This window comes from Poecilia reticulata, linkage group LG9, assembly GCF_000633615.1.
Source record: "Poecilia reticulata strain Guanapo linkage group LG9, Guppy_female_1.0+MT, whole genome shotgun sequence".
NCBI lineage: Eukaryota > Metazoa > Chordata > Actinopteri > Cyprinodontiformes > Poeciliidae > Poecilia > Poecilia reticulata.
In genome coordinates this window covers 11,106,826-11,118,170 of record NC_024339.1, presented here as the reverse complement: position 1 = coordinate 11,118,170, position 11,345 = coordinate 11,106,826, and the positions used below count along the sequence as shown (strand labels likewise).

The 11,345-nt window shown below is 40.1% G+C and overlaps 1 protein-coding gene across 5 annotated transcripts in view; it reads right to left on the bottom strand.

The window, feature by feature from the left end:
* Positions 1-238: 238 nt before the first annotated feature.
* Positions 239-11,345, bottom strand: part of taok3a (TAO kinase 3a) — a 58,679-nt gene continuing 47,572 nt past the window's right edge. For all 5 annotated transcript variants that reach the window (XM_017306810.1, XM_008417865.2, XM_008417867.2 and 2 more), the window contains 7 exons: positions 8,652-8,888; positions 7,751-7,879; positions 6,852-7,055; positions 6,121-6,360; positions 5,037-5,249; positions 4,635-4,817; positions 239-1,630 (listed from right to left, as the gene is read on the bottom strand). In XM_017306810.1, the coding sequence (XP_017162299.1) occupies positions 1,469-1,630; positions 4,635-4,817; positions 5,037-5,249; positions 6,121-6,360; positions 6,852-7,055; positions 7,751-7,879; positions 8,652-8,888 (1,368 nt within the window). In that variant the 3' untranslated portion in view covers positions 239-1,468. The remainder of the gene's footprint in view (positions 1,631-4,634; positions 4,818-5,036; positions 5,250-6,120; positions 6,361-6,851; positions 7,056-7,750; positions 7,880-8,651; positions 8,889-11,345) is intronic.

The window sequence follows — 11,345 nt, the reverse complement described above, 5'->3', positions numbered from 1 at the left end:
TGTAACTCCAGGACAAAATGGTAAAAATAAATCTAACCCATTCAAAGACTGATGATGTGAATAATAATTTTTTACACCTTCAAATTGATGTGTGTTTTAATTTGAATTTTTTTTTTTAAAAAAGCTTTACTTTAAGGTTTTTCTAACTAAAGAAACACATTTTAATATTTTGTCTAAAATGTATTGCCATGGCCATTTGAAACTGGTTCCATCGTTAGAGGAATAACATTTACACTTCTTTACTTTGTGTGATGAGCACTTTATTTACAAATATAATTAAAAGCTCTGACAGATTCATGCTTTCTTTAGACCTGAAAAAAAAATAAAGTGCATGCATTAATAAAGCATCATACTGGTCTGGTTTATAAGAAAATACACAGCTTGAGAGTTGTGTAAAGCAAAAAGGAAAAGAAAAAGAAAAGAAACTTCCATTAATACATGACAGGACTTCAGATACTATCTGTAAAAGATGGGGCAGAAGAAAAAAAAAGAAAGCGTTTTTAAAAAATTCTTTTTGGATTTGTGTGACAGTTAAAATACAATATGAAAATAAGTAAAAGCTCTCCATAAATCCATCTATACACAAGATACAAGACAGCCCTGCCCTCCCATTGAAGCCCTTTGTACTAGCTGGGAGTATACAGGTCACATGTATTTCTCTGTATTTCACATTGGCTGCCAGTGCAGTAAAATCACTAGGACACGCACGGCGAGTACCATGATCCAGCCTACCTTCAGCAATCAAATTCACCTGAAGGAATAACATGTGTGATCTGTGCACCTGTTTGTACACCATGATAAGCGTCTTGAGTATCAAATTACTTAAAATTTGTCCTAAAAATGTCCTGATGAATAATTACCAAAAAGTCTTCAAAGAAGCAGCAAAGACGACGCGCTGCGGAAGGATCAGTCGTTTCTCATTTATCGATTTAAGAGATTTTTTTTTTTTACCTTTTTTTTTTGCACAGCTTTAGAGAAGAAAATCACTTTTGCATAAATGCATGTTTGTTTGGAGCGATTTTGCTCATTGAACTACCCTCATTTTTTCTCTCCCTCCTTCTCTTGACTTCCACTTTTAGGTCACACCAAAAGTGTCATCATTGCACAAGGAACAAGAAACACTGACTATGTTATCATTATCATTACAAAAACGTGACAACTACGAGAATTTATCTTTTTCTGTCATCTTGTGACACCACAAGAGGCAAGGAGGGGGAGGAAGTTTCGGTGGGATTTGGGCGTCTAAAACCTGCCGTCGACTCCGTTTGACCGGCCATGAAACACACACTGGCTCATGTAATCTAGAGCTTTTTTTTTTCCCCATACGTCTGTGTTTTTGATGAGGATGTCAGCAGCAGAAAAAAACCCTGCACTGTCAGGCCAGGTCAGGTAAAAGGAGAGGACGGTTGATCTGAGGCAGAAGGACGTCGAGGGCGGAACACGACAGCAACCTTTCACCCCCAACTCCTCATCTGTAGTCGTCCTTGGGAAAGTCTAAGGTGCCCAGGTTGCCAAAGCCCTGCCGCATGCTCTCCATGTCGAAGCCGTCGATCTCCCGCTCCTGGCGATCCAGCAGGTGCTTAATGCGGTCAGTTCGCTCCTTCTGAAGGGAACCCAGCTCCTCTTCGATCTGGAAGGTTATAAAGAGGAAGAAATCAAATTCAGGCTGTTGCTTTTAGTTGTTTGAGGGTTGCTTCGCTAAAAAGCTAAAACAGTTTCCATGAATTTTATAATCTGTATGATAGAACACCAAAACATAATGTATAATTGTGAAGTAAAACTTATATGGTACGTGCCTTTTAAAATCTGAAAGGTGTGGCATGCTTTTGTGCTCAGTTGCAGTTACAGCTGGGGTGTGTCTGCCAGCTTTACACATTTAGATACTAAACGTTTTACTCAAACTCACTCGGACTAGATGGAGAAGATCTGACCTTCACCGCAAAAACAAAAATCTTACCAAGTATTTTTTGCATAATTTCTACTGCAAATATCTTAGTACACTTGAAAAAAGACAAAAGTAACTTAAAAAGTAACTTTGAGCAAGACTTAAGTTTGTTTTAGGTCAATAATTCTTCAGCATAGATAAAGTACTAGCAGATATGTCTTCTAAGACACTATTCCTGCTTCTAGTTAAAAAGAAAAATCTGCCCTTGGAACTAGTACTTTTAAGAATTACTGAGTTAAAATAAGCTCATATATCTTGCTGAAAAGTTACTTTTTAGTTATTTTGTCTTAACTGAAGTGAATTAAAATATTTCCACTAGAAACTATACAAAAATTCTTGGGAAGATTTTGTGGCTTTGCAGTACTGAAATCTTGCCACAAATTCTCAATAGGATTTGACTGGGCCAATCTGACACATTTTGATTTGACTGGGCCAATCTGACACATTTTGAACTGATCTCATTTTATTTGGGGTGTCACATTAAAAGGGGCTGATTACAAATGCAGGCCACAGTTTTCAGAATGCATCCTTTCCGCTTTTCAGTAATGAACTTTATGTTGGTTTTTGACATTAGATCCCAATAAAGTGCACTGAATTTTGTGGTTGTGAATAAGTTTGGGGGTCTGAATACTTTTGCAGCGCACTGCGGGTCTTGATTTAGCATCGTAACATTTTTATTGCCGCTTTTTGCTGTTGCCTGTTTCCCAACTTACTGCAGAGCTCACTGCAGTCCTAAAATGCAGAGCCAATGCTGATCCAAAACATAAATAAAATGTGATTAAAATATGATGTAGAAACATTGTGTTGATTACACAACAGTGTTATGTAATCACTGTGGTGTCATGTCTACTGAATAGTATTCACCTGGAAAGAGGATGATGGTAAATACCTGCAGACCTTGCTCTAAAGTTGTAGAAATGTCATAGTGGAGTACACACATCTGCTCGACACACACATCCATCCACAGGTGCAGACAAACACACTGCCTGGTGCAATACGGCAATCTGACGAACTACTGAGCATGCACAGAGAACCCCAGACTCTGACCGTGAACCGAACCGGAGCACAATAGTGCTTCAAAAATTATGACATCATCTTCGTACCAGTTTGCAAATCTGGCTGTCACCAGCAGATGGCAACAAGCAACCGCAGGCGGCGCAGCCCGCGTTGGACCCAACAGAACTGGATGAGGGCGGCATTTCAAAGGTTCCTTCCTTTGTTGTCGGAGTGCTGTCTACGAGACTGCTGCGATGACGTAGGTCAGTTTGAAAGGACGAGTACTCTGCTGCCGTTTTATCTCATGTCACTGATTTACATGACAGTCACATTAAAGATGACCCATGTACCTGGGAGGATCTCATAACCGCTTTATGGGACAGATACTGATAAAAACGTCAAATCAGAACAAACATATAATAGCCTACAACTGTACTGGAGCAGCTGGAGTTTCTGTAAAATAAGGTGACAAAAGCAGTAAACACTGTTTGGCGTGACTTCAGGTATCTGAATTACACATTTTGAAAAAGTTGCAATTAAAAAAAAAAGTGATAAAATGACACAATGGGGTTGATTTGAGATTCTGCACAGCAGCTAGGACTGTAGGAGAGAATGGTTGTCTGCACCCAGCAGGAAGTCCTGCCACTGTCATCGCCACCTGCGGTGAAGGAAAGCTGTCTGTGTGAGAGTCTCTGCAAACATGCAAATATCTTTCTGGGTCACATTTTCAGGTTCACACCGGCTGCTGACGTGAATCCGGATGTTCACAGCTGTGAATTAAACAACGGCCTTGCAAAAGTTTTCATATCCCTTTAGTTTTTTTTTTCCCCCAACATTTATTACAACACCAAACATAGTGCGTAATTGTGAAACAAAAGCGATAGTTTTCAAAATGGATGGGAAATTTAAAAGTGTGGCATGCATGTGAATGCAGCCACTAACAGATTTTCTCCTTGTATATTATTTCAAGCCTTATTTGTCTTTCCAACAACTATTATCGTAAAATTACTCACCTGTGGACTCTATTTCTTAATTTGGTGACTTCCAAAGAAAAACAAGATTAAACATGCAACCCTTTTTTAATTAGCAAATTAATAAGTAAATGAACAGATAAAAAGATTGAACACCATCTTTCAACTTCAAATTTATGCTATACTTTGTTTCTTTTACATATAGTACAGCGACGCTTTTGGTTGAAATTCACAGTCGAAGAGACTTTCCTCAGATGCAATCTCCTTCAACTGACTGACTAAATAATTAAACTATTCATTTACATGTAAACATAACTTCTTAACTACAGAAGTTAAGTTTGCACTTAAGGCCTTCTAATAAAGCGCACCTCTGCACATACACACCACAAAACAAGTTTGTGCAATCACAACAAATAGTCTCCACTCGCAAGGAGCCTTATGGGCTCCCTGTCGACAAACTGTGACTCTCAAAACCCAATGGACATCGAGAAATGGGAGGTGCAGCTGCAGTTTCAGCAGCATCTGTTTTATAAATCCAGTCAAATAGCATTTTTCCTTTGAGATCTTGTGTTTAGTCTTACATAATGAGTAAGCAGTAAGTATTTCCATCTTGCAGATTTAATTTGCTTAATTTAATGTGACCACAAATAAATACGTTGAACGTTAAAATCTTGTCTCAAGTAAAGAGGCTTTAAGTGACTAAAGTATTTCCTGTAGCACACCTTTTGTTCCAAGTGCGCCCGGCGCAGCGACACCTTCTGCTCGAGCTTCTGCTGCTCGCGCTCGTGCTGCGCTTCGGTCTGCATCTTGATCTTGCTCTGGTAGGCATTGAGCAGCTCCATCTCCTGCTGCAGCTGCTGCCTCAGGGCCTGGCACTCGGCTTCCTGGGCTTCGTCCAGACGCAGCTGACAGGGCCGACCGTGGACCACAAGGAGAGAGAGGGACAAAGGGACAGAAAGAGGCGGAGAAACGGGATGAAGAAACCGAGAGAGGGATGAAAGAGGGATGACAGGGAAAGTAAGGACATAATACGGGCAGAGAGGGGAGAAAATAAATAAGGTGCCAACCAAATATTTCCTCCATCGCTTAAAGAACCAAGAGCTTTTAGAAATCTTTAGCCTTACCGCCTGCGAGGCCATCATCTCGTTGATGCTCTGCTCGTACTGCTCCGCCAGGATGGCCAGCTTGCGAGTCTGCTCATCCTTCAGGGCCTTGAGCACCGTCTTGTGCTCCGCCTTGGGCGTAACCTCCATCTGGTGGTGGCGCAGGGCCTTGTACTGCTTGGTCTGGACCTTACATGTGTCCTGGAACTGCTTCTTGATCTGAAGCTCCAACACCTGGTGGACGGTTCAGAGTCAGGCAGAGAAACAAACTATGAAAGTAGAATGATAGTCTATCAGGGTTGGTACGGGCATTTGGAATCCTTGAAAATGCTTGAATTTTAAATAGGTGTTTTCAAAGTTTGAAAAGTGCTTGAGTTTGGTATGAAGTACTTGAAATGCAAATTGCACAGTTTAGTGATAAAGTGCAACCTAACGTTTGATTCAAGGCCCTTTGCAAAATGTTATTGAAACCAGATATTTTCATGCAACTTGAAACACTGACATTTTTTCTTGTCTGAAGTTGAATCAGAATAAACCTTTTTTGTTAAATTGGTGTTTTGTTCTCAGACTAGTCAAGGTGTGTGTGAGAGAGATATTTCATAACATTTTGTTATATTTTTGTTTAACCTTGTCCCTGATGTAGAATGTAAAATACTATCACAAAACATTATTACTGACAGTAATGAATTACATTATATAATAGTGAATTGAAACTGTTTTCATCTCTGGTGTGGTGCTGGAAAAGTTTGAAAACTTACCTTGAAAATGCTAGAAAAGTGTTTGAATTTTAATGTGGGAAAAGTGTGTGAATCCTGTCTTTAGGTTTATCCATTACACACTGAACTACGAGAAACACTGTTGCTCTCTAAATCAAACGAAAATATAACAAACTTCTAAAGTGTTCTTGCACCATTTGCCCATCTTAATTCATTACATTTAAGTTGCATCACTGCCTATTCAGAAATGAAGGAGAGGAAAAAAGGATGTTGCTTCTAGCTTGCGCCATCTTGGAGGTGAAACCCAGTGCCCTTTAATCCCCGTTCTCCACCAGACAATATCCAGAACACTGATGACTGCAAACACGTTTTCCCCTGTGATGACTCACTTTGAGGTTCTTGGGCTGCTGCCGGAGCTCCAACACATGTTTGCGGTGGAGCTCTCGCTCCCGTCTGTTGTTGTACTCAATCTGGTTCTCCAGCTCCGTCTGGTGCTGCAGGCGGATCAGGTCCATCCGCAGCTTCTGCAGCGTCTTCAGCTGCCGCTGCTCCAGTTCCTGGGTGGACTCATCGTGGCGGATCAGCATGGCGTGCTCCATCTCCTTTTGAGTCTTCTTCTTGTTTAACTCCTGTTTAATTATTTTCTAACAGTTAGTTGCAGCCATATAGAAATGACCTCAAAAGCAAAAAAAATATGTGGGATGGTGGATGGTTCAGAGTCAGGCAGAGAAACAGACACTATGAAATATATGTGAATAAGAGACCTGGAACTTTAAAATCCATAAATTGACCTCTGACAGACAGTTACATCCACATATGGTCCTTATTTAAATTTAAACTCTTTGTGAGTCTGTGTATTTTCCCACAGGGAGCTTTTGGCTGCTAAAACTCATCTCCGGATTTTAAGTGCCGGTCAGCTTTCTAGATTATGACATAGTTGGCAAGCTTTGCTCACTAATAACCTACTTATTAAACAATGAGTGTTTTCAGCAGAAACACACTGTTTTACGTTAAACCTTCACCAACCAATGTAGAAAACAACAACACAACTAATAATGAGGTCATGTGTGATGAATGTTTTAACAGATTTGCAGATTTCTAGGAAGTACAGCTTCCACACCTCACGGATCTGTTCCTGCTCCACGTCGTGCCTTTTAACCATGACTTTGCGCTTGAAGGCGCGGCAGTTCCTTTCATAGAAAACCCGCTGCGATGACAGAAGATGGGCCTCCTCTTCGGCCTGGGAATGTTGCATGTTCTCTTTGTGCTTGGACAGACGTTCCTGCTTCTCCTTCTTGGGTGTACTGTGGTCCTCATTCATCTCCTGTGAAAAAGAGGAGAAACAGAGCGGCGACTGTTGACTGCGGCAAATCTGCTTTCTAATTTGGAGCTTAAAAGGATATGTGAAAAGCAAATGTAGTCTAAAGGAACTGGGCTTTACAAAAGAATGCTTTGAGTTCATATTAATATTCGTTAGTGGACTGCTTATTGCAAGCTCCAGCTAACTTTTTATTTTGGCAGAAAACACTTCATTTTTCTTATTTTTTGGGCTTTGAGGTAATCTACAACTCACACTAATGCACTTAACACTGAAGCCTGATCCCCTCTCTCTGGAGTGTCTAATTCTGTTGTAGCCCTCAGTTTGTTGAAAATATCTTCTCCTGCCAGCGATGCTTTCCTTTAACAGTGCTGACCTAATTTTGGTCACTTATCTCCTAACTGAAAACACAACGCGTCACACTCCCAGCCCATAGGAACAATTTCTGGACTTCATTTCGGGGTTGTGGAGGGATAAGAATTCTCCGGAGTAAATATGGATTTGTACTTCTCCCAGTTTGTGTGCATATAAATGTGTAGGTACATAGCAAGTAGGCCGAGTGACTCAACAAAACTTCCACTTCAGAGGTTTTGAATGTGCATGTTTGCGTGTAGGAGGGTTGACTCAACAGTAAACAGTAAATAGGATGGTGTGTCACACCGGAGAGAGGCGTACAACGGAGGAGAACAAGCAGAGCAAACCTCCTTAATCTTCTCCTTGCAGAGCTTGTACTGCTTCTTCTGATTATCCAGAAAAGTGGTCAGCTCCTTCTTCTGCTGCGCCACGATCTGCTGCTGGAACTTCTTCTCATCTGCGAGTGCCGTCTTCATCTGGAAGGAAAATTAGGCGTTTAAATGTCTGTCTTAAATCAGTAGGTTGTAGATGTAGATCATTGCATACAAGAAAAAACAAATAAATTTGACATAACATTGTATGTTATGTCAAAAAATAAAATTTGACATAAAATTCAGATATTTTACTCAAATATCTTAATTTTAAATCAACATAAAAAAAATGAAATGATTCTGTATGAATTTGGAAATGGAATGAAAAATAACCAATATGCTTCTATAAATAATAAACAAAAAGGTAAAAACTGTAAACAAATATCCTAAAGTTGGACTTCTTGTCTAATGTTGTCAATGTTTGGATAAAAACACAATTTAAAAAAAGTTTTTGTCCTAAAAGTCCCATTGCCAAGCACAGGCATGCTGCTTCTTGTGATAAACGACGTTGGGGTAGTTTGTGTGGCTTCCATGCCTGTTTATATGAACAGATTATACTATCTCTTTGCTGGTTGGTGTGACTACAGCTGTGTGCTAATCATAAAGATATGCAGCTTGTTTTTCAGGGAGTAAAATACTGTGACCCAGTTCTGCTCCTGCACTTATGCGTCAATAGGAGGCAGTAGTGAGATGAGTTCTTACAATTTTCCTCTAAAAGATGAAATGTTGGTACAAAGTACCAACAGTTTCTTTCAGTAGCTTTGGAACAATAATTAAAATTTTAAAAATATGTCTCTGTTGGTCACCTTTTCTCTGAAACAAATAAATAAGCATAACTGGGAGTGTGATAAGTGTGAATTAGTGTATTCCTGCCCACCTCCTTCTCAGTTTGCACTGCGTGGCGTTTGGCCAGCTTCTCCAGCTCGATGTAGGCATTGTTGGCCTGCGTCTCCACCTCTTTCTGCAGCTTGAGCCGGTGCTCGTCCATCTCGGCCTTCAGCTTGTTCTCCAGGGCGATCAGCTGCTTCTGGTGCTGCCGTCGCATTCGCTTGTAGCCTGACATCTGCTCCCGCAGTTCACTCTCCTGCTCATGCTCGTGGATCTGTTTGGTCACCTGTAGGCAAAGATGTTGGTGAATCTGAACTGTGATACATTTGGGGGGCTCTACAAAAAAAAACACACATCTTACCAAGTATTTCCAATGCAATAATATCAGTACACTTGACGTAAGACAAACTAAAATTCCAAGTCACTTTTCAGCAAGATATAGGTGCTTGTTTTAAGTAAATAATCCCTTAATATTGACAAAAAAAGAACTAGGTTCACCGGTACATTTAATTTATAACACTGCATTTTCCCATGTCATAAATTTTAAAAATTGCCAGTGTAACCAGTACTAGTGGAACTAATACTAAAGTTTGTTTTGTCTTATTTTTAGTGTACTAAAATATTTACACTAGAAACTAATCAAATACTCGGTAAGATCTGACATCTGTAGTTTATTCCACATAAACAAAACATGATAAAGCTATAAAAGTATTAAGACTCAAATTGACAAGAATATTTGATGAAAACTAAAGTTTTTAGCTACTGCCATTTGTGCTTAGTCAAATTAACAAGATAGAGACAAATTCACCAGTAGAGCTAAAAAAAAACTGCTCTTTCACACAACTAATGCATAAACAAAATCTTACCAAGTATTTTTGTCTAGATTCTGATCTTATTTTAAGCGTAATGTCTCATTACGCTTAAAATATGACAAAACTTGCTTACAAGTACCATTTTTGCAAGACATAGCAGCTTGTTTTAAGCCAATGATTCCTTAATGCTGATGAAAAAGTACTAGTTCCACCGGCAAATTTTTTCACTTACGGAAAAAATGTCTTGATTTTAGTGAAATAATCTGCAAGTTAAACTAGTACTTTTTAAAAAAAATCAATTTTCTAGAATTATTCACTTAAAACAAGCTCCTTTGTCTTGCAGGAAAGTTACTTGTATGTTAGTGTTGTCGTAATTCAAGAAACTAAGCAAAAAATACTTGGTAAGATTTGGTGTTTTTGCAGTGCATTCGCAGCACAACCTCAGAAGTGTTCAAATGTCCTAAACACCTGCTACCAAATCTATTGTCCACTGTTTTTCACATACAACCATAAACATCCTTGATTTTCAAACCAAAACATGTACCTGACCCACAAACCTGAGGACAGAAAGGGTTCTCCGTATCTAGGTAGTATTCGCTCCGCATCTTCTCATAACTTCCACCCGAACTCTTCCGGCCAAACATGATGGCGATTTTAGCCAAGTGCACCAGCATCCAGGAACCTTGTGCGGCATCCTATGCCCGATACAACCTTGCCTGAGCTCCGATGCTACCCGGAGACCCCCCCCCCTCGCCCTTTCCCAACCTTTACAGGACGATGAAGCCCCCTCCCCTTCTTTGGTTCGTGCCCTGGGCATGCAGTGGCCAAAGCAGACGTGTGAACTGTGAATGAGGCAGACCGACTCCGTGGGCCAACAAGAGGACAGAGCGGCTTTTTAGTACGGCTAACGCTAAGCGGCGGACAGCAGGTGGGTCACATGAATACCTCATTTAGAAAGAGTGAGAGAAGTTAGAGGAGGGGGGTTCAGAAGAGAGCAAGCTGAGTGATGAGGGAGGGATGTTGTCAAGAAAAAAAGCAAACAGAGTAACTAAAACTGGAAAAGAAGAAAAGAACAAAACCGTAAAAAGAAAAAAATATATACCTTAGTGGTATAATGAGCACAAACATGGTGAGAAAACAAAAGGGAAGGATTGGGGGAAAGGTGGACTCTGAGCTCGCCTCCTTAATCTGTGTTGAATCAATACCCCTACTGTAATAGAGCCACCCAAATCCTGGTCACTTGCTTCAATGCCACAAAGGGCCAAGTCACGGCATGTGGTGGCCTCTTTCACACAAGGCTGTGGGTCTAAAAAGAAGATCATACTCGGGGTTTGGGGCCAGCGGGCGGGAGTGATCAGTGGGAATCCAGGAGCTACACTTAGCTGATTCTGCAAAGCAAGGTGCTCTGGAACGTCGTTTTTAATGCTAACTGACTGACCAGTTTAAATGACAGAGGTTGTACTGCTATAAGCATTCTCTAAACAAGCATTCTCTAAACATTTTCAATTGAAGCAGAAATTAAGTTTGAGCTTTGTGTTTACTGGGTGTCAAATTTGCTACAACACAGATACTCTTTTTGGATCAACTCTGGCAGGAAAATATCCAAAGGTTACTTCAGATGCATAGTGACATATGGTGAAGTCATCTTGTTGAACAGAGGAAGCAAAAGGCCTCCACAGACCACAGCTTAGCGTCCAGTTTTCCTGCAGAAATCACTGATGTAAAAAGCTTGTAGTTTGTGTATTTGCATCTTCTGACACAGTACATTTGAAACAAACAAGTCTTTTAATTACTACTTTAACTATGGAGTCTTGCCTTAAACACCTTAAACAGTTTCTTTCTAAAGTGGAAAGAAAAAGTATTTGGTTGTAACTATAGCATTTTAGATTTCTGACAAACAGAAATCTAAAAAGTATGGCATGTACATGTTT